The 27,851-nt window shown below is 51.8% G+C and overlaps 2 protein-coding genes and 1 pseudogene across 53 annotated transcripts in view; 2 read left to right on the top strand and 1 right to left on the bottom strand.

The window, feature by feature from the left end:
• Positions 1 to 15,292, bottom strand: part of BANP (BTG3 associated nuclear protein) — a 128,165-nt gene extending 112,873 nt beyond the window's left edge. For 23 of the 47 annotated variants that reach the window (XR_012428680.1, XM_065536792.1, XM_074026638.1 and 20 more), the window contains exon 1: positions 15,260 to 15,292. Coding sequence is in view for 13 of the 47 variants with exons in the window: in XM_065536786.1 (XP_065392858.1) it covers positions 14,479 to 14,499 (21 nt within the window). In the remaining 34 variants the exon portion in view is untranslated. Of the gene's footprint in view, positions 1 to 3,860; positions 3,946 to 4,039; positions 4,245 to 14,478; positions 14,572 to 14,598; positions 14,901 to 15,259 lie in introns of those variants that run through there. The other 24 variants (XR_012428676.1, XR_012428677.1, XR_012428678.1 and 21 more) reach the window with 5 other exon arrangements.
• Positions 15,293 to 21,389: 6,097 nt separating this feature from the next.
• LOC123570490 (small EDRK-rich factor 1-like) lies at positions 21,390 to 21,869 on the top strand (annotated as a pseudogene).
• Positions 21,870 to 23,664: 1,795 nt separating this feature from the next.
• Positions 23,665 to 27,851, top strand: part of CA5A (carbonic anhydrase 5A) — a 57,102-nt gene continuing 52,915 nt past the window's right edge. For all 6 annotated transcript variants that reach the window (XR_012428681.1, XM_045382018.3, XM_074026666.1 and 3 more), the window contains exon 1: positions 23,665 to 23,878. Coding sequence is in view for 5 of the 6 variants with exons in the window: in XM_045382018.3 (XP_045237953.2) it covers positions 23,740 to 23,878 (139 nt within the window). In the remaining variant the exon portion in view is untranslated. The remainder of the gene's footprint in view (positions 23,879 to 27,851) is intronic.

Here is a 27,851-nt window from a genome sequence, read left to right as displayed (position 1 = left end):
CCCCGCCCATCCAGGAAGCTGCCACACAGGCCCAGGCTGTCTGCCTCGGACTTCCTCAAAGCAAAGGAAAATAACCAACCACCTGGTTCAAAACAGGCTATTCTGGAGCCCACCACATGCAGCCAGACTAAACCCAAGGATATGCCCTGAGGCACTTCCACAAACGTTTGGCCCTGGGTCCCCAGAGTCCAGGTTAAATTCCTGCCTCCCTTAAGGGGTTGGTGGAAATAGCTTTAAATGTCCAATTCAAGCTTTTTCCTAGTTTCTAAAAGCTCTGCAAGTAGCTTCAGAAAATACTCTGCATTCACCATAAAATCCTGAATCCTAACCTCTTCCAAATGAGGACACCACACACTAGTCAAGTTGTTTACTCAGAACGCCTCTGTTGCCAGGATCAAGAGTCATTTAAAATTCTGCTAACAGTAAAGATTTCAATAGAAAAAACTAGGGCAACAAGCCCAAGAAAACTGGAACACAGCAATGCCTGTGGTTGCTATTTTGGCAAATTAAATTTGCCATTTCTCAGAAGTCCTGGGGATAGTCCAGTCTTAATCCAATAAAACAGCTGGACTGAGACTAATGCTCAAGCAAGCCTCTTACTGTGACGACTATTCAGAACCCTACCAAGTCCACCAAAAGGTGCAGGGCTCAGGGCACATATGGAAAAGCAGGGCCTACAGCCCAGAGTAACACCGTGAATGTCCAGTAGAACAGGAGTGGTGAAGAATCCAGGCCCACCCAGACTGCCAGACTCCACAAAGTTATTCACATGGATGAGACTGATTTAATCACGTGAAACAAAATGGAAAGACCTCCAGAATATGACAGCGACAGGAAGGCACACAAGTGGAAAGTTGCAAAGCAGTGCAGACGATATGATCCCAATTCTGCTTCCTAAACATGGTGTCCACCACGTGTGGTCATCTGTCCATGTGTGCAAACACGTACAAGACAGTCGGGGATGACGAACAGCAAACCTCAGGCTGCCCAGAGCAGGGACGCTCCAACCGCGCAAGCCTCACTCTCCTGTCCACTCCACCCTCCTGGACTGCTGAGCTTTCCATAGGCCTTATTTATTTATTACCTGTGAAACTGTTTCTAAAACAAAGTGATGTGTCTACAGACAAGGTCAACAACATCAAATCCTGATAAACTTTACAGAACCACCTTTAACCCGGCCTTAAATCCACCTCTCAGCCACCAAGGGATGGGGACCCACACATCCGGGCAGGGATAGGGAGAGAATCCACAGCCAATCAACCTCAGGTGTGCCTGATGCCACGAGCCCCACCCAGCTTGCCCAGCCCTGCCCAGCCCTGCCAACTCTCCCTGCTCCTGGACCCTCTGCGCCTCAGGCTCAGCGGGTGATCCTGCTGTCCTCCCTCTCAGTTCCCAAGAACGCTCCTCGGGCATGTGCCCCGCACCCAGTCAGCACCCCTCCCCCGGTCCCTCAGCATCACCCTCACACACCCTTCCCCCATGTTGCCTGCCGCCCTCCTTCCTGCCCCTCCAGCTGCAGCCCCATTTCTCTGTTCCTTTTCAGATAAAATTCCTCAGAAGCCCCCCCACCTGTACTTGCAGTCTCCATTTTCGGGGCTCACATCCCCTCAAGATCCCCCGCTTCGGGTTGTCACTCAGTTACTCCCCCAAAAACTGCTCCAGCCCAAATGCTGCCCATACTCTCCCCACCACAAGGCCTGAGCGGCTCATTCTAGCTCCTCCCCACGCTGTCCTCCCTGCCTGGCCCCCACTCCTCTACTCTCTCTGCTGGTCCCACATCCACTTCCTAACTTGAGGATACCCAGGGCACGGCCCTGGGACCTCTGCTCAGTCAGCACTGACCCAGCGGCTCATCAGCCTGTGGCTTCAGATACATCTCCATGCCAATGGCGCATACAGCTCAGACCTCGCACGTGAACTCCAGGCCACACAGCATACCACCTACTAGGCGTCTCCCCTAGGGGGTCGTCTCCATTCTAACACGTCCAAACTGACCTCCTGGCACCCACCTCAAATCAACCTGTTTCTCCCACACTTTCCACCTCAATTTAAAGCAACACCCACTTCCCAGATGCTCAGGCCAAAACTTCAGTCCTCCTGGGTTCTCCTCTCCCTCACCCTGATCCGGCCTCGTCTTCCCAGCCCGGCACTCCCAACCTAGACCCAGGCCAGCCCCTCAGACCTGGCTCACACACGGCCATCTCACTGTCATCTGCACCTCTGCTGTGATCACAATAAAGAGCGCTCAAGGCGTCACATAAAAACACATGCCAGGCTATGTCCCTTATCTGCTCCAAGCCCTCCAAGGGTTTCCCATCTCACGGGCCCTCTGCAGCCCCTCGGGCTCTCCTCCCCGCCACGTTCGGACCCTGCATTTGGGCCTCCGAACCGTGCTTCTCAGGGACACACCCAGCTCGGGGCCCTACCACGGCGCTGGTCGCCCCTGCACGCCTCCTGGACACCTCAGCAACACTGATGTGCACAACAGCCTTTCCTGCTCTACTGTCTGACTTACTACACATCTGAAAGGTTTCTCTTACTTAGTGTCTCCTGCTAGAAGGTGAGCTTCACGAGGGCAGGAATCAGCATGGTTGTGTTCACGGCCGGGCACTGGGCCCGGCCCACGCCATACCCAGTGAATACATCTGTGATGAGTCCAGTGAGAACACACCACCGACGTCATTCCCCAGTGCACAATGATGAATGTCAGAAATTCTATTTAAAAACCAAGGATTAAGGTTTTCAAAGTGTGTTGTGCCCATGTCCTGATTTCAGTACGGGCTGTGCTATAATTAAGTGACAAATCTAACTGCTCAGTTCATGAACGTGGAATCAGTGTGACTGACACATCTAACAGTGCCCACCCACTGTCAGCAAAGGCTAACGGCAGCTGGTCATTCGGTGAAACACACAGCTGCAAAGGTATTGAATTTTGCTATTACTATTTCAAAAATATTGGACACCCATAAAACAAAACCGCAAAGCCATTAGAAGAGGAATAAAAGGAAACCCACTGTAACTGGGCATAAAACTTGGCTTTAACAGTAAAAGTTAAAAAATAAACTGCTATAGATTATCAGTATCACACGAAAAACAGCGGCAAGGAAAGTCAAGCAAGGCTCCCTGTGTTCAACACCGGGGCCTCCTTCAACACCAGGATCTCCGCCGCCGCTGTCTAAGCTGAATCACAGGCATCATTAGGGGGTCTTACAACGTAACGGGTTTGTTCCCATCAGTACTTTTAGAGCAGACGTTCTTCATAGAGCTGTTTCTTCTATCAAGCCTTCAGAAAAGCCCTAAGGCTGCATCTAACTTGGACGCAGTTATTTCCACAGGAAGTGGAACAATATAGCCCAGATGTGTCACCTCCCAGAGCGGGGCTCTGACGTGGTGTGAATCACAGTACCTACCATCATCAGATCCATGCAGAGCGGCCAGTCTAAAAAGATGCATTCCACAGCCATAGATACTCCTTACATGTCTTAAAGGGACCTACCTCACTTTATGGATGACAAAAATATGAACTGAGTATATTCCCTGCTGGCAAAAAGTTAGCACAGGGCCTGGCCTGCACTGCACTCAGGAACTGAGTGGGGAACGCCCATGAACATGCACGAGTGAGGTGCAATCCTAAGCAGTCACAGTGCCTGCGACAGGAAGAGAAGCCGCCTGAGACAGTCAAGTGACAGGAGGGACCACAGCCACCAAGCTCCCAGCCCGTCCCCAGCTCGTCCTACCGCCCTTCTCCTCGGATGGCTTCCGTGTGGAGACTCCCAGGCCACCTGAGTTGGAATGGCAAGTCCGAAGAGCCATAAAAATTAGGACAGGAACTCCCATTTAAAGACGAGACTAAGCAGTACCTGGTAAAAAGCTAAATCTCCAGAAACGAGGAAACTGCCAAGAAATTAATCATTCCATTTAGTCAAATCCTCTTGGGATGTAAGTCTAGAAACAAAGAAATAATGAGAAAGGCAGGATGAACTGACACGAAGAAGTCCATTTTTATTAAACCGAGATATGTGAAAAAGTCTCAGCTTACTTCTTTTGCCCTAAATCAGTCTGAAGTGGAACGTACAAGAATGAGATGGGAAATAACAGGAAAGAAGACTGGAAATGACCGATTAGATACTAGATAAGCAGGAAATCAGAAAGAAGCAAGAACACGTCTCCCGACGGCTTCCACTTATTCTTGGCATCATTCAGGCAACACGGCTTTTTCTTTAAGACGGCCCTCCAAACGTGTGCTTGCGGGGGAAAGGGGAGAAAAATTCAGATTTGTGAGTGAGTGGTCCAATTCCAAACCTGAACATATTAGCATGCACAATTTCACCTGAGCATGCATAATTTCTAGGGATACATCTTAAGAAACGTGTAGGCTCTAAGGCAGTAGTTCTGACTTTCCGGCCTCAGGGTCCCCTTCACCATCCTAAAGCTACTGAGGGTCCCGAAGGGCTTGTACTTGTATAAATTATACCTATCAATATTTGCCATATTTGAAATTAGAACAAAAAATGTTTGAATATTTGTTAATTCATTTAAAAATCATACAAATCAACACATTACGTATCAAGCTGCCTTAGTCCATTTTCTGTTGCTGTAACTGAATATCTGAGACTGGTAATTTATTACATAAAGAAATGTTTTTTGTTTTTTGTTTTTGAGATAAAGTCTCGCTCTGCAGCCCAGACTGGAGTGCAATGGCATGATCTCAGCTCACTGCAACCTCCACCTCCCGGGTTCAAGTGATTCTCCTGCCTCAGCCTCCAGAGTAGCTGGGATTACAGGCGCACGTGACTGCACCAGATTAATTTTTTTTATTTTTAGTAGAGACAGGGTTTCACCATGTTGGTCAGGCTGGTCTTGAACTCCCGACCTCAGCTAATACACCCGCCTCATCCTCCCAAACTGCTGGGATTACGGGCATGAGCCACTGTGCCCGGCCTAAGAAATGTATTTCTTATAGTTCAGGAGGCTGGGAAGTCCAAGGTCCAGGGGCCCCATCTGGGAGTACCTTCCTGCTGGTGGGGATACAAGAGACACCCAAACTGGCTTTTATTACAGACCCCTCTCATGATCACTAACCCACCACCAGGAGAGCCCATTAGTCTATAAATGCACTAACGCATTCCTGAGGGCTGAGCCCCTGTGACCCAATCACCTCTTAACAGACCCACCTCTTAATACTGTGACACTGGGGATCAACTTTGAACACAAGTTTGAAAGGGGACCAACATTCATAGTACATACAAAACAAGTTTTATGAAAAATAACTATAGCTTCCAAAGAACAACAACAAAACCTCAGTGAGAAGACGGACATTGTTTTACATTTTTACAAATCTCTAATGCCCGGCTTAATTGAAAACAACTAGATCTGCTTCCACTTGTGGTCTGCTGTGATACGTTGTTTTGGTCGACGCATATGACAAAAATGCAGCCTCGCCAGGCAAAGTGGCTCATGCCTGTAATCCCAGCACTTTGGGAGGCCCGGGGGGCAGATTCTGTGAGTCCAGGAATTCGAGAACAACCTGGGCAACATGGCAAAACCCTGTCTCTACAAAAAGTACAAAAAAAATAAAATGCAGCCTCACAAGGAGATGCAGTTAGACAAGGGAAAAGTATTTTAAGAGCCTCTTCAGATAATTGTGGAGATTTTTCTTTAACACCACACCAAAATGCAACAAGTGTGTTTTATTTTTCCTTAAAGGCTGTTTGCAATGTGGAATCTGAACTGTATCCATGAGCTTCCGCACTTTATGGCTTTAAAATCCATTGGCTTGACTTGTACTGTAAACGATCTTTTACCCAGGCATGATCCTGCATCAATCGTCTGGAAAATGCTGGTTCACCGAATTAGGCAGCTCTTGCGCATGTTCAGTCTCTAATATCCAAAGCATACAGTTCATCAGCACCAGCACTGGCATCCTCTTTACTGGGCGCTCTCGGGCTCACGGTGGCAGAGACAAACTTCCCAAAATTCCAACTTTACCTGACAGCTCAAACTTTACCACTGGCAACAAACACTGTTAGTTGACTTCTTTGAGGTGACAGGCTAACTTCATTCATTTAGTGAGAGATGTCAATAAATCGTCAATTATTCTTTTACAGTGTTGCATGAAAAAAGCAGCTAGTTCAACTAGCAACTCAATCCCTCAACAATCACCAACTTCAAAATACAACGAAAGTGCTCTCCGTGGACTTTCCGTTTTATCAGAGCAGAATCACTGATTTCGTGACACAGCTCACCTGCTGAGTCGGCCGGGCATGCCCAACGCTGTGCTGGAACTGCGGTCAGGCGTCTTGTCAACAGCAGGAGAAACTGGGCTACTCCCTACGCTCTCTCTGCCACATACGTACACATCTCAAACTGTTCCAAAATAAAGGTTTGCAAACAAGTATGTCTTTAGGATAAAAATAGCAAAACCCTCCCAATACACAATGTGATCCACCTGCTACGACCAAATCCTTGCCTGCCAAACTCTTCAAGCATGTTCCAAACCCTCACCTAAGCCCATCCTCAAGTGCGGTCTCTTCCCACTGGCTGCTGAATCCCAAGCGAGCCATCTAGATCCAGATCCACCGTCAGACTGAAATCCATCTCCCAGGTGTCAGACACGAGCCCTACAGGCAAGCTCCTGGCTGCGTGGGCACCTGCACTCGGCAAGTGTTTCACACGTCCCCTCCTTGCAGCCATCCTCATGGTCCGCGGGGCCTCTGCTCTGCTCCAGAAGCCCCCAGAAGGTGGGCAGGGGTTTTGGCTGGTGTGCATGAGGGCCAGCCCCCAGTGAAGGTGCCCCTGGGGACCATCTCCCAGGGCGGGGGTAGGAAGTGCCAGGGACACCTGTCACCCCCAGGTCTTCATCTCCTGCCTTGACCTCTCACCGGCACTTTCTTCAGTCCAGGGTTTAAACCCCGTCTAGGCCATGGTCACTCGGATCAGTCACCCAGCACTTCCACAGCTGAACCCTCCTCACTTCCGTTATCTTTCTCCCCAAGAATACTACCAGAAGTCCCACCAGGGCACCTCTCTGTGGCCCCGCCCTCATCACCCTGCTCTCGTCTCGCCCTTCCACATCCCGAGGCTTCTCCCTCCCTGACTCGCCCTCGGCCCACCCCCTCACCTGGGACCTGGCCTCTCACCAAGTACGCTGGCGCCCATGGCTCTGAAGGGAGGCATCGCCCCTCTGCCACACACACTCTGATCTGGCCGTCTCTTTGTCCCCCAATGCTCTGTGCATCCCTCCCAAAACCACACGGGCTGCAGCAGGAAGACCATGGCTGCCAAGCCCTCCTGTGGCTGAGGCCAGCGCTGTTCCCCCACAGGGCCTCCTCCCCAGAGAGCCTGCTAGTACCAAGCCTGGTCAGCCACCTCCCTCGCAGGCAGCCTCACGCCTCAGCTCCTCTGTGCAGGGCCCAGGCCTCTCCCCATTCAGCCACTGTCTCGCTACACAACCTCGTCCTATTCCTTCCCAGGGCAAACACACTCTAGGTCAGGGGGTGGCACGCAAGGGCCCACAACCCAGCCCAGCTCTCCACCTGCTTCTATGCAGCCTGTGAGCCAGGAATGGGTTTTACATTTTAAAACAGAAAAATAACAAAAGAACAACATTTCATGATGAGAAAATTACATAAAACTCAAATGTCAGTGTCCACAAATAAGGTGCCTGCTTTTCAGCACGACAGCAGAGTGAGCGGCTTCACAGCAGCACGAGACATCCCACGCCCCACACGGCCAGAAACATACTCTGACCCCTCGCAGAAAAGCGTGCCGTCCCGTTTTGGGCCTTTGGGATCCATCGGTGAACTCCACAAAGATCCCCACCCTCGTGGGCATGCATGGTGTCACCACCCAGTCCCCGGCGTACGTGCGAACATCATGCTGAGGATGCTCCCCTCACTCCCAAGGAGCCTCGAGGTTCTCCCTCCCCCATGAGAATTCTCTCTGCGAAGGATGGATCCTGAAGCCTCCAAGCATTCTGGGCCTTCCCCTCTGCAAACGTTGTTGGGCTGTGAGTTTGTGCCGCTGAGCTCACTGGTGGGTTTTCTACTGCGAGGTTATTAGTCTGATTACCACAGATTAAAATGAACTTGGATGAGAGGCCACATGTTCAATTACAGCCAGCCCTAAGCCAGTGGCTTAAGGGGAATAGCTTTTGTTTGTTTTTTCTTGAGACAGGGTCTCACTCTGCTACCCAGGCGGGAGTGCAGTGGCACAATCGTGGCTCACTGCAGCCCTGCAGCCTCCAATTCCTGGGCTCAAGTGATCCTCCAGCTTCCGCCTTCCAAAGCACTGGGATTACAGGCATAAGCCACCATGCCTGGCCCAGTGAATGGTCTTTTAAAAAATACTTTATACACTACATCCAGAGTTACCCAAATTCAGTCAAATGCTGTGCGTAACCATCCGCTAGTAGACCCACATCACAAGAGTGGTTTCCACGCTCTCGACCGGGGCTACGATAAGTTCATACACTCATCACTACAAGTGTCCTGAGTCGATACCTACCCCTTAGCCACTCCGAGTCACGCTCCTTTTTATCCAAGACACGCTCCTTTTTATCCAGTATTCTTAATGCTGGCCATGGCCCATTCAATTGATTTGGGTTCAGATCCAAAGTTTGAAAAATAATGCACTCAAATAAGACCAGTGCCAGTTTCTAGGGACTCAGAGTTCAAGAACATGAGGGCACGTGGCACAAGTGACCAAGGACCACCACCTAACATGACCTACACTACAAAGAGAACCAGAAATTATAAGACAACAGGCCAATTATTGCAAACTGTGTTTGCCCACTGACAGCCACAACAACTGTTAGCTGGGAAACAGGGCACCCAGCCTTCTGTGTCAGATTCAGTCTAAAAACACGTAGGGTGTGAACTTTTTGAATCTTAGGGAAGCATTCCAGCACAAAATGCAGGCTGGCGGTGGCGATACTCTGCTCAGGGACACAACCCCAGCTCCCACCGACACAAGAGCTGAGCTCACATGAGGATACGCATTGGCAGTGGTTGTCCGCACCCTGGCCACCACCACCCACGGAGCTTGCAGCGTGCCATGATGACAGTAGGGACCGTGGCCCAATTCCCCCTGCTGCGTCTTCTGGTGAACGGTGAAGGCGTTCTGCCACATTTACGAGAAGTGCATTCATATCAGCAAGGAAATGCCAAGCACGCACCAAGTTCTCCCTCCCGGCTCCATGCAAACACGTTTCTACTTTCAGGAAGATTAAGTTTTGCTTCCAGATAGTTGATGACTTTTCATCTCGAGGGAAAAGGAAAATCACTACAGGCCACAACGGCCTTCTCTCAGACACAGAAGGCAACTGGTTATTAGCGAAAGGTTTGTCAGCACAGGGCCCTGCTGCGGGCCTCCGTGGGCTTGGCTCAAAACCGCCCCAGGTCGCCTGACAGGACTCCACACCGGCCCACCCGGTCCACACAGGATCTGGTCTCGACGACGACAGAACGTGGACACAGACGAGCAGAGGGGAGGTGACCATGGCCAATATCCGCCCCCGCTCCATTCTGCCCAGCTTTCCCAGGTGTTTCACTGCAGCCTCCTCTCCCTGTATCCTTCCACAGCTCCCACGCTGTAAGCTGGTAACCTGTGGGTTCCGACTGGAGCACTGCGGCATCCTCCACCACCGCTGACCCCCTCCGCAGAGAGACACCTCACGTGGGAGCAGCCACCATGGACGGTGACGATCCAAAACGTTTCATCAAATTGGACGGTTCTTGACCGAGTATAGTCGCGAAAGGGGCAGAGCGGCTCTTTCACAACAGGAATCAAGTTCCTGTGACCTCACAGCATCTCGGCCCACCATCTGCTGGCAGCTTAGGAGTTAACACTTCCTGCACATTTTAACCAAAGACACTCACGGGCTCCTGTCACAGAGGCCCCGGGGTGCTCCTCTCTGAGACTTATGGCACCCGGGAGAGGGGGCTTCTGGGACACACTTCACCCCTGCATGGGGGTCAGGATGGAGGAGGGGGAGTGTTTCTCTACTCCTTGAGGATGGAGGCATCCTGTCTTCCAAAAGGGCGGGCAGAGTAGAGTCTTGTACAACAGACAAAGGGGAGTCCCAGGCGAGCCCACCGGGACATGCAGATGCAGAAACCTGAGCTTGCCTACAATTACAACCAAAGCAGGCAGCTCTGCGGCTGGGAAGGCCGTGTACCAATCGCTGGCCTCATTCTTCTCCTGCCGGGGCTGAAGGGCCCCAGGAGCAGCTGACGAACAAAACAAGCGTAGCTTTTTCACAGCAAACTGCAACAGTGCAATTCCACCCAATAATGTTTTCAACTTCCTGAAACTCCTTCCCACAGCCCCCAAAGTTCCGGATGGTTCAGAGCACTTCTGCTGACCAAGCCAAATGATGTCATCCTTTCACCGCCATCACCCGTGTGAAGAGAAAACATAGATGTTTATCTACCTCAGGCACAGGGAGGGCTTTCTAAAGCTTTCATCTCAGACATTCTCATTGAGACCCTTGAATTTACTTTCCCCCAGAAGTCTTTCCTTCCAAATGAGGAAATGTTTAGTTTCTCTAGATTTCAGTGGCTAAACTGGTGCTGTGAGTTACACGGACATTTTCAAGTCAGCCTTGCGACGCCATGTCATGTAAATCACTTAATCGTATAACTGGAGTTTTTGGGATTTGTACAGTATCAATGAAGACAACGAGGAACCCAAAGGCTAACAAGCGTGACAGGGGAGCTACAAGACCACTGAGGCCCCCCGCCCAGCACCTGTGCCTGGAGCCCCCAAGCCCCTACTCCTTCACCTCCCTCAAGGCTGAGGGAAGCCCTTCCGTGTGGACCACGGTGCACACATCATCGAGCCACCTGCCTGCAAGAAATTCTAAGCCTCCCTGTCTTTCAAGACCCGGACACTTTTGAGAGGCACTGGCAAGGACTGTGGTGAGCATCCCCCGGGTTGGGTGCAGCATTTTCTCATGATGAGACTGCATTTCTGGCAACACCGCCAGAGAAGTGATGTGTCTCACTGGGTCCTTGGTGTCAACATCTTATGACTGATGGTGTTACCCTGATCACTTGCTTCACGCAATATCTGCTGGGTTTTTCCACCAAGAGGCTACAATTTTATTTCTCCCTTTGTGATGTACATCTGGGGGAGATACTTTGTGACTATGTAAATATCACAGACAGGAGGACATTAAGTGTGGGGTCCTAGAGGGGATCCCAAAACAGCAAGAGGACACTGGTGCAAAACCGAAGTTCGAATAAGGTCTGTCATTTAGGCAATAATGCTGTGAACTTTCTGGTATTTATATGGATGCCTGGTTCCATAAGATGTCAACATTAGGGGAAGCGGATGAAGAGAACAGGGAAGCTCAGTGAAATATTTTTTCCATCTTTTCTGTAAAGTCAAAAACTACCTGAAAATTAAAAGCTAACCAAGCTGCAGTCTGATTCTGCATGAGAACCTGGGGGGGGTCTGAAAAGTCTGTGTTTCTCACCAATACCCAAGTGACACATGGATGCTGCCGGCCCCTGGACCGCTCTGCTAGCAAGGCTCTGGCAAACAGAAGACAGAGCCCACCTCACTACTCACAACTTCCCAGTGACAGTCAGCTACCAGGCAGCAAGATCATGCTCCCAGTACGCTCGCCACTGCTTCACTGCAGGCCCTCCTGGAAACCAGCAGGGCAGACCACCCGCTTGGCACACTGACCCAGCGAGGAGCCAAAGTCAGGGTCTCTGCTACCACACGGGTCTGCCAGGCCTTGCCCAGGTACGCTGGCAGCCCTCCAAGGCCACAGGGCCAGAGCCACCAGCCCACGCCGCAATTCGCAGGCGGCTGTGGAACAGTGGCTTGGCACCTCATCCCATCGACTGTGGGCAATTACCAAGGCCACGAGGCAGCGGGAAGGCGGGGTGAATAGAACGGGCTTTCAAACCGCTGCTCAAGGGGAGTGACTGGCCACACAGGTGACCTCCTCCCACCCCATTAACATCATCTTTAATAGAGTGTTATAAACCCACAAGAAAGAACACACTCCTGACAGATGCAGAGAACCCAATCAGGGTAAAGGGAAAGCACCGGGGGCACAGGCGTGGCGCTCCAGGCCTCACAGAGCCCTGCGGACAGGCCAAACTTGCACCTGCCAAGTCGGTCCCGCACAGGAGAGCGAACTCCCCCACGGCCAGCAAAGGGGCTCCCAAAGAAGCGGAGCAGCCCAGAGAAAGTATCTGCAAGTTGGCGCTCCAGGTCCCACAGTACAGGCTCCCAATCACCCGAGGGAAAACTGGACTCTTTCAAAAGCACCCCACAGACCCGGGGCTCTCCGCCAGCCTCCTCCTGCCTCAGACAACAGTAAATATCAGTATTTGAGGAGGACTTGCCATACAGAGCAAAAAGCCAACACTCTTTTTTAAGTGACATTAGTGGAAACAAGAAATCAGAACAAAGAGGAACTGGAAAGAATCCTTATTAGTTTCCCTAGAGTCATGGAGATGAGGCATTTGTAAAACAATAAGCTACTGTGAAAAAGGAACAAGACAAATACATGCTTGGAAATTAAAAATTTGATTGTGAAGACATATGAAAGCCCTCTCCCAGAAATGAGAATAAACAAGACACAGAAGGAAGGATAAAGATGCAACTCCAGGGGTCCATCTAGAACGTCCATCACAAACAGGAACTCCTAAGACAGAAGAGCAGAGCTGGAGAGGAAGAACTTCTCAGACAGAACAAGGCAACTCCCCAGAGCTGAAGGACAAGGCACCAGAGTCAAAGAGTCCCCGGAGTAGGAATCCACACACCTCAGCACACGGTAAAATGTCATTAACACCAAAGAGAGGATCCAAGAGCGTTCAGGGAGGGAGAAGGGTCTCCACAGAGGAAGAGCACCTGCCAGAGCGTCCTGTGGAAATGAACAAAGCCGAGATGAAAACATTTCTGAACGCACCCAGCCGCAAGAAGTATCAGGTTGGCTCGTCTGCAGGCTAAAGAATAACCCATCCAGATGAGAAAAAGGTTAGGGGCTGAAGGAGGAAGGGGACCTGACACTATCCTTGAGATCATTTAAAACAATGCAAGGAGTCGATGGGAACAGAAAGTGCCAAGAGAAAAGCCATGACTAACAGAAAAAAAACATGCTGTACAGGAAGGGAAACACTCAATTTGTGAAGAGAACAGTATTTACATAGGCCTGACACACACAGTCCAGGGGATAGAAGAGGTGGGATATGACAGAAGGGCTCCATCACCCCATGGTAACAGAAAGTCAAGACTGTGTAAAACCAAGTAGCAGCTTAGAACTAGGTGCAGTCACTCACACTTGTATTAACGGCTACTAAGGAAGCTGAGGATCACTTGAGCTCAGGAGTTCAAGTACGGCCTGGCCAACATCTGGGGATCCTATCTCAAGAAAAAAATGAAAAAGATCAGCTTACTTAGAGCTATAAAGAATGACCTAAAGAAACCACTCAAGATGTAAACCTCTTTGAAGAATGGGGCTGAGAGGTGGGGCAGGGGACCACTGCTTTTCATTGTAAGTCTTTCACTGATGTTCCTATTGTACACATTATATTAATTAAAATACTAAATATATAGGCTTCAAATAGACTGAATTTGAACCCTGGCTCTGTACATCTGAGCAAGTCCCTTAAGTGTCTGCGGGCCTGGCCACCTCATCTATAAAGTGGGGGCAGCCTCTGCCTCCCGGGTCATGGTGAAGCACCCGAGATGTTGAGCTGCCCCCAAGCAGCGTGGATCACAAATGGATGCTCTTTTTTAAAAAGATTAAAGCCCCAGCCTGGGCAACAAGCGAAACCCCCTCTAAAATACAAAAATACAAAAATTAGCCAGGGGTGGTGGTGCCTGTGGTCCCAGCTACTCGGGAGGCTGCGGTGGGAGGATCACTTGAGCCAGGGAGGCCGAGGCTGCAGTGAGCCAAGATCACCACACTGCATTCCAGCCCCGGGGACAGAGTGAAACCCTATCTCCAAAAAATAAAAATACTAAAGCCAATGATGACAGAATCCAACATCGCAAGAATATATTCTTATTTTAATTGCCAGACACGGGAAGTGGACCTACACACAGAATTTTACCGCGTTTTGGTGTTTTCTTCTAGCACAGGATATTTGCGAGCTGCGTGTTAAATGACCAGATCCAGTTTTTCTTTGCTGTTTCCTGAGCTTACTCAGAACCACTCACTACTCCAAGTTATTTTTCTGTCCCCCAAGAACTTCCAGCTAAAAGTGGCCCCTACGACTGCCTCCTCTTATTATTTACTATAGTTCTGCCATCGCCATCAGGCCCTGGAGTACGTTCCTGGGCAGAACAGGCAACTCCAAACAGGGCAATTATCTGTTCCACATCAACAACTGCGTGACCCGCGCCCTCCCCGGTCAGGGTGCAAGCTCGCTACCCTTCAAAGCCCACACTCGCTCCACTTGCTCACAGTTCTTCAGGGATGATGTATTTCTCCAATAGCAAGGCAACCCCTACCATCTCATCAGTGAAAAACATCAGTCCTCTATCAAGGTACTCTCTCCAATTTGCTCACACAGTGTGGATGGAATGTCATCTACTTCCTGCATCCTAGGGGGAAAAAAAAAAAACGGCCACCTTTCTTAAGGACTAGATCACAGAAATCGCACAAACGTGCTGGGGAGGGGGCACCCCGAAGTCCTCGTTCATCGGGGCACCTAGGGGGACGGGCTGGGGTCCTCGCCGGGGTCGGCGGTCGCCCCGGGATCGTCCCTTCCGCTGCCTCGCCAGAGACTTGCATGTGCGAGTCCCGGGCTATGGGGCTCCAGTCCACAGCCACGGAGGAGGCACAAAAACGGTGCCTGTCGCTCCCGGCTGGCTAGCAGGAGCGACCCCTTGGGAGACTCGGTCCCCAGAGGAGCCCGGGCGCGGTTCTAGGCCCTTCCAGTCTCCCCGCCGTGGCCCCGGGTCCTTCCCGCGGGGCTAGGCCCGGGGCAGAGGTCGGGAGCGCGAGGCCCCCGGGCCGGGCTGCGGCAGCCGCGGCTCAACGGACGCCGGGGCGCGGCGGGGCCGGGGGTGCGGAAGCGAGGAAGCGGGAGCCCCTCTTCCGGGGCGCGGCCGGGGACGGGGAGCGGGGCCTGGGGGGCGCTCGCCCGGCCCGGGCGGTTGGAGGCGGCGGGGCTGCGGCGCGGGCGGCCCGGCGGGCGGGAGGAGGAGGGAGGAGGGAGATCTCGCTCTCGCTCTCGCCCCGCGGGAAGGGGGAGGCGGAGGCGCGACCGGCTGCGGGAGCTGCAATTACCGTGTGGGCTGCGGAATTCTCGTGGTGTTTGTCGGGGAGATGCGATAATGGCGTCCGTCCTCGCGAGAGAAGCCGCCGCTCTGCGCAGGCGCCGCGAGCCCCTCCCCGCGACGCTCTGCCCCCGCCCTCTGCGCAGGCTCACCGGGCGCGCGGGGCCGGGGGCGGGGCTGGGGCGAGGCCCCTTGCGGGCAGGGAGGCCAGCTGCGCGCGCTTTTCCCGCTCGGCCTCCTGGTGAGCATGCGCAGGCGGCCTTCTTCCGCGATGGTACCGGCTTCCCAGGGTTTTTTCCCCCCGTTTTTCGCCCACGCACGTGGCCTGCCTGAGAAAAATCACCTCAGTGGACGGTGTGAGGAATTTGCATCTTCTTTGAGACGGAATGAATAGGCATTAGCTCCCTCAACGACTACACCTCCCAGGGTGCCCTGCGCAAGCGGGGAGCCATGCATTCGGGGACTCGTAGTCCCTTCGTCTGGGCCATGCCTGCCGGGACTTGTAGTCTCTCCGGACTCCGGTCGTCCGTCTTGTCCCCGCACCAAGGGTTGCTGGGACTTGTAGTTACAATGTCTCAGGTGGGCTGTGCGCCCCCAGCGGGTCCTGCCTGCTGCTGCGGCGGATCCTGCCCTGAGGTTCCGGAGCGCTTGGTGGCGTTTTCCCAGACATAAGTGGTCAGGGGTCCCCAGCGTCTGTCCGGAGGGGCCTGAGTGCACGCGCGCGGGAGTTAGCACGCACAGCAGTGACCATGGTCTTAGATATGTCCTACAGCTAACACATAGTATAAATAAGTGATGGCGGCCGGGCACAGTGGCTCACGCCAGTAATCCCAGCCCTCTGGGAGGCCGAGGTGGGCGGATCACCTGAGGTGGAGGTTCGAGACCAGCGTGGCCAACATGGCGAAACCCCCCTCTCTACTGAAAGTACAAAAATTATGCCTGGCCTGGTGGCGCGCACCTTGTAATCCCAACTACTCGGGAGGCTGAGGCAGGAGAATCGCTTGAGCCCGGGAGTCGGAGGTTGCCATGAGCCGAGATCGCGCCCCTGCACTCCAGTCTGGCGACGGAGCGAGACTCTGTCTCTAAAAAAATTAAAAAGTGATGGCGTGAATGTGCGCACGTTATCGTTTATGTAGAATAAATGTGCATTTGTGGGTAATCATAGGAAAAAAATCCCAAACTATAGGGCAATTCCCAGAAATGTCATTTCTGGTTATCTCCCTCTGCTTATCTAGAATTACCTTGTCTTTCATTTTCCTCTTTATACTCCTGTTTTCTGAATTATTTGCAATGAGCAAGAATGCCTTTGATCTCCCAAGCACAGGGCAAGGGAGCTATTTTCACTGGGAAAAACAAAATGCTTTACCTTGAATTTCCTGCCCAGCTCCCTTTTGCCAATAATAATAACAGGATTCGGTGCAGTCATGGGCTACGCGACCTTGGGCAACCTTACCGAGTTAGTCTCCTCTAGAATTAGGCTCGGAGGTTCCCCTGAGGCCGGTGGCTGGGTTACTTCGCAGTAAAAATGACTTACAAACACTCCAAGGAGGAGCCTTGACAGAATGGCAGCACTGGGACAGGTGTCGATCTGAAGATGGGACCTGTCCTTTTTCAACATGAAGATTGGCTCCAAAGAGATTAGAAAAATTGCCCAGCGAGGCCACAGGGCTGGAGAGAGGCACAAGCCGAGTTTGCAGTACAGAACACCTTGCTTAGAGTGTGGTGTCCACTCACATGGAGGGAAAGGGTGCGTGCGGGAGCTGCCACGGAATATTCCCTCCAGCAGTGGGGACAAAACATGTTCTAGGGAGACACGCCTTTTGTCTCCACCTCCACCTCAATCACAGCTGCATTCAAATACTAATACTTGCCCATGTAAGAATTCTTAGCATCCATGCCTGAATATCTGGCTCGAAAACAGACCAACTTAGGGTGATGTTGTTCGTGTTATTTCAGAACATCCCCAAGTCCGTGTCTGGAGCTGCCTTTTCCCTATCCGCAGGCCTTGTGCAATGCTGGGCCCAGCGTCATGAACAGGTGTGAGTGGACGGGAGAAGGAACCTGTGGGCAAAGGTGAATCTATCTGTGACCATCCAACAAGCTACAGTGAGATTTGTTGAAGGCCACTGCTGACTAGGTCATGATCAGAAATGAAGCCAATCAAAACTATGATTGTGCCTATGCTGCAGTTGTCGATTGTTTTGTTTTGTTTTGTTTTGTTTTGTTTGCATCAGGATCTTGCTCTGTCATCCAGGCTGGAGTGTGGTGGTGCAAACATAGTTCACTGCAGCCTCCACCTCTCGGGCTTAAGTGAGCTTCCCATCTGAGCCTCCGGAGTAGCCGCGACTACAGGCACGTACCACCATCATTGCCTAATTTTTTTGTTTTTTGTCGAGTTAGAGGTCTCAATACGTTGTCCAGGCTGAACTCCTGGACTCAAGCGATCCTCCTGTCTTAGCCTCCCAAAATGTTAGGGTTACAGGCATGAACTACTACACTTTTTTGTTTTTGATGGTTTTAATTTAGTTTTTATTTTGCTGCTCTGGAAGCTAAAACAGAGGAAGACACTGTTCAATATTGGCATATAGGCTGGGCGCGGTGGCTCAAGCCTGTAATCCCAGCACTTTGGGAGGCCGAGACGGGTGGATCACAAGGTCAGGAGATCGAGACCATCCTGGCTAACATGGTGAAACCCCGTCTCTACTAAAAATACAAAAAACTAGCCGGGCGTGGTGGCGGGCGCCTGTAGTCCCAGCTACTCGGAGGCTGAGGCGGGAGAATGGCGTGAACCCGGGAGGCGGAGCTTGCAGTGAGCCGAGATCGCGCCACTGCACTCCAGCCTGGGCGACAGAGCGAGACTCCGTCTCAAAAAAAAAAAAAAAAAAAAAATATTGGCATATAGTTGATTCACTGTAATTTTTAAAAAATGAAGTAGCTAGTCATCAGCAAAGACCGCTGTCTATAGTGAAGGTTCACTTACTCACCAGTCGGTACAAGGATCCGATCTGGTCCCCTGGAGTTAATGAAGTTACAGTCACATTAGTGAGGGCGTTATAAGAGGAGCGGGAAGTGCGCTCTGGCCTGTGTGGCACCAGATATGGGGGCCACTTAACGTGTGTGCACTAGACCATTCGTAAAGGTCACAGAGGTCCTTTCGTCAACACCTCGAAACGCCCACGTCAAGAAAACCCTGAAACCTTCCGACGGTTCCTCTCTCTGAAAATGTCACCAGGGTGGAGAAAGAGAAATTATCCACGTTGCACTCAGCGGCCCAGGAAAAGCCTAGGAGGCCGAGTGGAATGCTGGAACGCTGAGCCTGGCTGCCCTTAAGTGCGAGGACTTGGAGTTTGCCCGGCCAGGGCTTAGAGTCTAAGCCTTCCCTTGGCAAGTTGCTGAGGCTCTCAAGCCTCGGCTTCCCACTCTGGGAACTGGTGTTCAGATCCCACAGCTCACAGGGATATTGGGAGGGGTCCATGGCATGGAGGTGACGAAGCGTTTAGTAGAGGGTCGGATCCCAGATGTGCTCATGTTACCACGGGCTGAGTGGCCACGAGCCGGGCACATTTCACTGTAATCCCTATTCTTTGTGAAGAACAGGAAGGTAAGAGTGGTTGAGTGATACACCTGGGGTCACACAGCCATAGTGGGGGTAGAGACGAGAGGAGGCAGGTGCTGAGAAGTGGCAGCAAAGGTAGTGAAGGTGCAACCGCGTCCTTGTCAGCGAGGAAGGGGTGTCGTCTTGCTCCTGCGGCAACGGGGAAGACTTCACAAAGTTTGGGGCCAGAGTGGGTAGGATCAGATTTGTGTCTTGAAAAGTCCATCTGGCAGCCAGGCGCGGTGGTCACACCTGTAATCCTAGCACTTTGGGAGGCCGAGGCGGGCAGATCACCTGAGGTCGGGAGTACGCAACCAGCCCAACCAACATGGTGACACCCCGTCTCTACTAAAAATACAAAATTATCTGGGTGTGGTGGCGCATGGCTGTCATCCCAGCTACTCGGGAGGCTAAGGCAGGAGAATCGCTTGAACCCGGGAGGTGGAGGTTGCGGTGAGCCAAGATCACACCACTGCACTCCAGCCTGGGCAACAAGAGCGAGACTCTGTCTCAAAAAAAGAAAAGAAAAGCCTGTCTGGCTGGAGCACTGGAAAAGGAGTGCAGGGAGGGAATATATTATCCTGCATGAATTTGGGGAGCGCAGTGGAGAAGGCTGTGGCAGGCTCCAAGTGAGAGATGGAAAGAGACAGAGGCTTGCTGCAGGGGGTTGCAGTGAGGACAGGATGAAGAGAAATGGGCAGATTGGAGAGGTTCCACAGGGTGAAGTCCACAGGACTTGCCCATGAGCCCAGTACTGGGGGCGGCCAAAGGAGAGGGGGTGCCCAGGTGCCATACTGGATGGTGGACGTACAGCTCCCGGAGGTGGGAGACCAGACATCATGGCCACCGCGCATGGTCGTGGGGACTGTCCCTGAAAACACGTCTTTGCAATCGTTCCTCGGGGGGCGCTCCTTCTGTAATTCGTCCTCCACTCTCCCCATCCCCCCACCCCACTTTGCCACTTCATGCAGGGGCACTGTAAGGGTTTGAAGGTCTCACTGGAAGAGGTCAGCTTTGGGGTGAACTAGAGCCCTGAAAGGAGACCCCATTGGGAAACATGATGATCCAGGGGTGACAGGAGGGGGTGGCCATCAGCACCACTCAGCCCCACCTGGCATGGATCCCACCTGCTCCAGGGACAGGCCACACACTCTGGGCTGTCGAGAGAGACCAGGATCCTACCCAGTCACTGCTGTGTGGATACGGTGCCCTCTGAAACTGGGGAAACAACCTAAGCTTCCTGTACCTTCCTCCCTTGTAAAGTGGGTCAGCAAGGCTCAAATATGGGGGCCCCTTACATGTGTGTGTGCTAGGCCATTTTTAAAGGTCACAGAGGCCCTTACTATCTGCGTAGTAACATGCATTTGAGAGAGAGAGAGAGAGAGAGAGAGAGAGAGAGAGAGAGAGAGAGAGAGACTGGCCTTGCCTCAGCCTAGCATTTTGACTGATTTGTTTTGTCCAGACAAACATACGGCCAAGCAGTCTTCATGGTCGGTTCTCAATCTGGGCTGATATGAGACCCTCTGAAAACACCCAAGCCTACCCCTCCAGGACTGGGGCCAGGTTCACCGGCTCCAGAAACCCCCGGGAGTCCACCACACAGACTCCCTCATCTCTGTCTCCGACTCTCTCTCTCTGATTCTCTCTCCACCCCGCCCTTCCCATCTTTGGGCTTGGTTTTTCCCCATTTTTTTTTTAGGCGGAGTCTCGCTGTGTCACCCAGGCTGGAGTGCAATGGCGTGATCTCGGCTCACTGCCACCTCCGCCTCCCGGGTTCAAGTGATTCTCCTTCCTCAGCCTCCCGAGTTGCTGGGATTACAGGCGCCTGCCGCCAAGCCTGGCTATCATTTTTGTATTTTTTTAGTAGAGACGGGGTTTCACCACATTGGCCAGGCTGGTCTCAAACTCCTGGGCTCAAGTGATTCTCCCACCTCGGCATCCCAAAGTGCCGGGATAATAGGCGTGAACCACCTCGCCTGGCTGGTTTTTCTCCATTCTTGAGCAGGATCTCGCGAAGGGGTCCCAGCAACTACCAACAGGTTTTTCCAGTTCAGCCATCCCCTGGGAGAGGGAGGACCTCTTTCCTCAATCATTCCAGCAAGACTCCCGGGGCGACGCTTACTGGCCAGCCTGTGTACCTGGCAATGACCGTCACTCCGAGTGGCCAGTCCTGAGACACGTCCGGGGGAAAGGTCAGCCTGGTCCAGCCTCGTGGAGGGCAGGTGGGGAGGGCTGGTCTCCCAGAGAAAACCCAGCAGCTGCCAGGGAGAAGAGCTGGGTGTGTGCAAGCAGAAACAGCACCGGTCGCCAGCGGGGTCCCCCAGGGCTCTCCTCCTGCCCGCGTGAATGCTGACGTCAGCACCGACGTTCTGTCGGGCGGCAGCTCTGTCCTCCTGTCTGAGAATGGGAGCAGCCGTTGATGCGAACTCCCCAGGAGAGGCTGCGTATGGTGCAATTAATCCAGGTCGCCCAAGCCAGACAGCTGATTAGGATCTCAACAGGGGCTGCTGGGCGTTCGAGTCCTTATTAATGAGAAGTTGCTGCTATGGAGCAGGTGGGGGAAACAGGTGTACAAATCCATGCAATCAGTAAAAACCCATAAAAAATCCAGTGGCAGTGACAGTAGCCCAGAGTGCCAGGGAGCCCTTGCTTTTCCAACTCGCTGTCTTCCAGGCTCTGTCAGTGGTCAGTGTGGCCCGTGGAAATCAACGAGAACGTGCCCGCCAGAAAACACAAAGAAAACCCAGGAAATTAGCAAGGGAAGAAGAAAAGAGGATAGCTTGACCACCTCTCAGAGAAAGCAGGGGGACTCTGAGATCATGCAACAAAACAGAAGACAGCTAATGAGAAATCTATGCAGACAAGAGAAAAGTGATAACTGGCTATTTGGAAAACCCAGGCGCTCCTGCCGGCTGGGTGTATCATAAGCCCTAAGAGGAAGATTTTGTAGAGTGAACAGTCATTACACATAACTTATCCTTTAAGAAGATTTTAAACTTTACCTTTCAGATTGACTTAGTGTGATGTTTTAGAAGCATTTGTCAAAGAATAAAACACAAACCATGAAGAAAAAAAAAAAAAGCCCAGTGGCTCAGCAAAAGAAATTACTGTGAACAAAACTTGTGCAGAAACTTTCGTGTGTTTTCAAGGATTTTGTCCAATACAAGTTTTTCCTATTTAATTTTTTCACCTAAAATAGCATTTCTTCATGGACAGTGTATCATTTTGAGATCATGGAGTACAGTGGAGAGCAGTCAGTGCATTTATAAATGACTTTCAATTTCTGGCTGGGCGCAGTGGCTCACGCCTATAATCCCAGCACTTTGGGAGGCCGAGGCGGGCAGGTCACCTGAGGTCGGGAGTTCACGACCAGACTGACCAACATGGAGAAACCCTGTCTCTACTGAAAATATAAAATTAGCCAGGCGTGGTGGCTCATGCCTGTAATCCCAGCTACTCGGGAGGCTGAGGCAGGAGAATCACTGGAACCCAGGAGGAGGAGGTTGCAGTGAGCCAAGATCGCACCACTGTACTCTAGCCTGGGCAACAAGAGTTAAATTCTGTCTCAAAAAAAAAAAAGAGAAAAAAAGAAATGATTTTCAATTTCTATCACATGAGAATAAAGCCCTATTTCAAAAAGTGATGCAGATAAATTTGAGGGTTCTCAGAGAATGGTGGGCTCTAGGCTTCTCTCACTCACTCCAGTAAAAAGCTTTTCACACACACTTGCCATGAACATGCATATATGTACATTTATATCTGTGTGTTAGGTACTAATGTAGTGTGGGCTCCATGGGACATATGAAAAATAGAAAATCTTAACAGGTGAGAAAAAAATAAGAATAGAAATTTCAATCTTCTGCACGTGGAAGGGTTATCTGGGTACACAGGGTCCATTTTAGAAAAAATCAATTAAAGAAGGTTTGACTTAAACATTTTGGGTTCAAATATGAAGAATGTTTGTAAACAGACAGAGAGGAGCAGTTTCTTGATCTCCTACCTTCTAATTTAAGAAATGAAGGCCGGGTGCAGTGGCTCACGCCTGTAATCCCAGCACTTTGGGAGGCCGAGGCGGGCGGATCACGAGGTCAGGAGATTGAGACCATCCTGGCTAACACGGTAAAACCCTGTCACTACCAAAAAATACAAAAAACTAGCTGGGCGTGGTGGTGGGCGCCTGTAGGCCCAGCTACTTGGGAGGCTGAGGCAGGAGAATGGCATAAACCTGGGAGGCGGAGCTTGCAGTGAGCTGAGATCCGGCCACTGCACTCCAGTCTGGGTGACAGAGCGAGACTCCGTCTCAAAAAAAAAAAAAAGGATGAATGAAATCGCACCTATTTTGTGGCAAGCAAGTGCTCTGTGACTTCAGGTGCCCTGGTGGGTGGACAGAAGCTGACTCCTCCCCCAGCCCGTCCACCCAGCAGCACTTTGGCCAGTCCCATTCCTGTACGTCTGAGCCTGCCAGTCCCTCCTCACATGTACACCGTGGCTTTGTGTCTGCTATTGAGTGTCCCGGAGCCCCAAACCACAGGGTGAACACCACGAAAGAAACAGGGACTCTGCTCTCATCCGCTCGCCCCCGCCCCGTGTAATCCCCTGGTGCTCACACAGCCCCCCCGTAAAGTTTTTCTAGCTCCCTGGCAGATTTGTGCCGCTGTTTGCCAGATCAAAGCCCAGTGACCTGAGTGGCCTGTCCCCAGCAGAGGCCACTTGTCCCTGTGGACCCATCCCGTTGGGAAAGGCATGGGTTGAACTTTAACCATTACGCTCAGGGGTTGGGATGAGTTTCTACAAAAAGAGGTGGGTACACGCCAGTCCACAGTGGTCCTGATCAAAGTGAGGACAGCAGGGAACATCACCCTCTTCAGATTGGAGTCAGTGGGAACAGACCCAAGATGTCGGGGAGGAATGCTTGGAAGACCTCAGCTTTCTCCTTGGTGGAGCAGATGTGGGCCCCCCTCTGGAGCCGTCCAATGAGGCCAGAGCGATGGTGTTCTCAGCATTCCTGTGCACGGCAAACCAGCACTAACACTTGTAAGTAGAGCCTCAAATTTCCCAAGATGCAACTGGATCCTTGTCTTAGCTGATGGGGTCTCTCAAGACAGGAGAGGAGAGACGGTCCAGGCCAGATACGTTCAGATTTCCAATCTGTTTCTATTTTTTTTTCTTTTTTCTTTTTTCTTTCTTTTTTTTTTTTTTTTTTTTTTTTTGAGACGGAGTCTCGCTCTGTCGCCCAGGCTGGAGTGCAGTGGCCGGATCTCAGCTCACTGCAAGCTCCGCCTCCCGGGTTCAGGCCATTCTCCTGCCTCAGCCTCCCGAGTAGCTGGGACTACAGGCGCCCACCACCTCGCCCGGCTAGTTTTTTGTATTTTTTAGTAGAGATGGGGTTTCACCGTGTTAGCCAGGATGGTCTCGATCTCCTGACCTCGTGATCCGCCCGTCTCGGCCTCCCAAAGTGCTGGGATTACAGGCGTGAGCCACCGCGCCCGGCCTCTTTTTTTTTTTTTTTGAGACGGAGTCTTGCTGTATGGCCCAGGCTGGAGTGTAGTGGCATAATCTCAGCTCACTGCAACCTCCCCCTCCTGGCTTCAAGCAATTATCCTGCCTCAGCCTCCTGAGTAGCTGGGACTACAGGCACCCGGCACCACGCCCGGCTAATTTTTTGTATTTTTTGTGGAGATGGGGTTTCACCGTGTTAGCCAGGCTGGTCTCAAACCCCTGACCTCGTGATCTGCCTGTCTCGGCCTCCCAAAGTGCTGGGATTACAGGCTTGAGCCACCGCGCCCGGCCCTCTTTTTTCTTTTTTTGATGAAGTTTTGCTCTTTTGCCCAGGCTGGAGTGCAATGTCATGATCTCGACTCACTGCAACCTCGGTCCCCAGATTCAAGTGGCTCTCCTGCCTCAGCCTCCCAAGTAACTGGGACTACAGGCACCCGCCACCGCACCCGGCTAATTTTTTGTATTTTGGTAGAGACAGTGTTTCACCATGTTGGCCAGGCTGGTCTCAAACTCCTGACCTCAGGTGATCCCCCCACCTCGGCCTCCCAAAGTGCTAGGATTGCAAGCATGAGCCACCATGCCCGACCACACTCCGTTTCTCTTGTATTTGGTGACCTTGGGTGAATCATTTAGCCTCTGTTTCAGGGGTCCTGGGGAGGGTGAGATGCTGGGAGCAGGCGGGTAGTCCGTGTTCCCACAGGACATACTGGCATGACTCACCATCCAGACCCGGCGGAATGGGCCGCACTAACCAGTCACGATCACTCCTAAACTTTTCGGCAAAGAACACTTTCAAGCAAACCTGTAACAAATAAACCACTCAGCCAGCTGTGCCAAGAAACTGCCCCGTGCCAGCCCCTCCTGGCTGCATGGTCAGTGCCTTGTGACCTCGGACGAGGCCCTTCCTCTTTCTGGGTCTCAGGTGCTTCCTCTGCAGAATGAGAGCCTGCTTCGGCAGCTGCCAAGTTCTCTTCCATACGTTCCGTGTTTGGGCCATCCAAAGAGGATGGGCTTAGGAGCCGGACCCCAGGCATGCGGTGCTACTGATGCTGGCTGAGGTGGAACCTCGGCAGGTCTTCACCCCCGAGCCTCCATGTCCTCATCTCGAGATGGGGGTGGCCAGACTTTCCAGGGCCATGGAAGGGTGACATGATGCATGTAGAAAGCCTGGCCTGCTCCAGATTCTCAGTGAGCTGCACTCATTCCCTCTGTTGGGGTCCACACCTGTGGACTGGAGTGCAGTGGTGTATCTTGGCTCACTGTGGCCTCTGTCTCCTGGGTTCAAGCGATCCTCTTGACTCACCCTCCCAAGTAGCTGGGACTACAGGTGTGCACCGCCACGCCCAACTAATTTTTGTATTTTTAGTAGAGATGGGATTTCGCCAGGCTGGTCTCAAACTCCTGACCTCAAGTGATCTACCTGCCTCGGCCTCCCAAAGTGCTGGGATTACAGGCATGAGCCACCATGCCCGCCCCTGTCTTTTATTCTTAATGACCGTTAAGAGTGCTAGGCTGCCTAGATTGGAATCTTGACCCCACTGCCCTACGGCTGTTGCCCCTCTGTGACTTTTCCTTTTTTTTGAGACTAATTTCAGTCTTGTTGCCTAGGCTGGAGTGCAATGGTGCGATCTCCAGCTCACCGCAACCTCCAGCCTCCAGGGTTCAAGCGATTCTCCTGCCTCAGCCTCCCAAGTAGCTGGGATTACAGGCATGTGCCACCACACCCGGCTAATTTTGTATTTTTAGTAGAGACAGGGTTTCTCCATGTTTGTCAGGGTGGTCTTGAACTCCCAGCCTCAGGTCATCTGCCCACCTCGGCCTCCCAAAGTGCTGGGATTGCAGGCATGAGCCACCGTGCCTGGCTATCCCCTCTGTGACTTTCTTAACTTCCCCCAGCCTTGGTTTTGTCGTCTGTAACAGGGGGTTGATAATGGTGCTTACTGCACAGTGTCGTTGGGAGAAGGGTCCGAGGTGGGACCTGCAAAGGCTGGGGACAGCACATGGCTCCAGGAAGCCCTCGCTAGATGCCAGCTGCTGCTGTTGCTAACAAAGGCAGAGGTGGGTGCCCTGTGTCTATTTAAGCATTGCCCTGTCAGTGGGCAGCAGGTAGCATCCCATTTCTTACTATGGCAACATGTCCTCTTACATCTTGTGCTAGAGAGAGTCATATTCTGTATTAGCACCTAAATCCATTTACCCCGTGGTCCTCAATCTGTTCCCAGCGAACAGAGGGCTCTGCCAAATCATTTCAGAGTTCCACAAAGAGCAGAATATTCTGCCAAGCGGGGAAGATTGGAACATCATAAGGAATTCATCCTTCTATGTTTGTATTTTATTTATGGGCATTCTGAAGGTTATTTCATTTGGGAAAAGAATATCGTTACTAAAAATGATTGAAAAATCACTGGTGGTTTGGCCTTGAGAGAAAAGTCAAAGAGTTACAAAACGTTCAGTGATAATTTTAGAACCAGGCATGGGGGCTCACACCTGTAATCCCAGCACTACTTTGGGAGGCTGATGTGGGAGGATGGCTCAAGGCCAGGAGTTCAAGATCAGCCTAGGCAAAACAGCAAGAACCCATCTCTTTAAAAAAAAAAAAAATGAAAAAATTAACTGGACATGGTGGTGCTCACCTGTCATCCCAGCTACTCGGGAGGCTGAGGTAGGAGGATCACTGATCCCAGTAATTGGAGGCTGCAGTGAGCCCTGATCAGGCCACTGCACTCCAGCCTGGGTTACACACCAAGACCCTAAGAAAAAATAATAATAATAATTTTAGGGATCATTTAATCATGTTTTCCAGTCACATTTCGGGGTGTGCACTGGCAGTACCCATCTATTCCTAAGTGTGTGATCAGCAACATTACACTGGTAACTTAAAATTGGCCATGGTGAAAATATTTACACCACAGTAATTGGCAAACACTGGAAATCAAAGATTCTAATTTCCTGGGAGAATGGCTTATTAAACACCAACCAGCACACCGCTGCACATTCTTGGACATTTTACTGGGTATTTCCTGCTCAGTTGTGCATAAGTCTTCTTGGGTTTGGCTCCCCCCGGCTGAGTGTGGCTGGTCTGGGCTCCCCACTCTGGGTGGGTCCAGGCCTGCTCACTGCATCTCTCATCCTCCCTCCGCAGCCACCTGAGGCCTGTTCTTCTCACAGCGGAGGGCGGGCACTCACAGGGCGAGGCCAGTGGTGCCCGTGTATTCCAAGCTACTGCTCACGTCACGTCTGCTCATGTCCTGGTGGTCAAAGCAGGTCACCAGGTGGCCAAGCCTAGTGACAACAGGGGAGGGGATGGCTCCTCCCATGGAGGTTAAGGGGGAAGGAATTGGAGATTTGCTGAACCGTTGTCAAACCTGGAGACTGAGAATGCATGGGGGAGAGAGGGTCTCCTTCCAGGCTGCCCCCATGTGAATTAGGAGCAAACACTGGTCCCCTGGGTCTTTGATTCCATGTCCCCTGCACCTGGGCCAGGGCTTGACCCATAGGAGCACCTCTG

Source organism: Macaca fascicularis, chromosome 20 (genome assembly GCF_037993035.2).
Source record: "Macaca fascicularis isolate 582-1 chromosome 20, T2T-MFA8v1.1".
In the NCBI taxonomy this organism is placed as follows: domain Eukaryota; kingdom Metazoa; phylum Chordata; class Mammalia; order Primates; family Cercopithecidae; genus Macaca; species Macaca fascicularis.
Note: the sequence above shows the minus strand (reverse complement) of the source record. Positions and strands in the feature narration are given on the sequence as shown.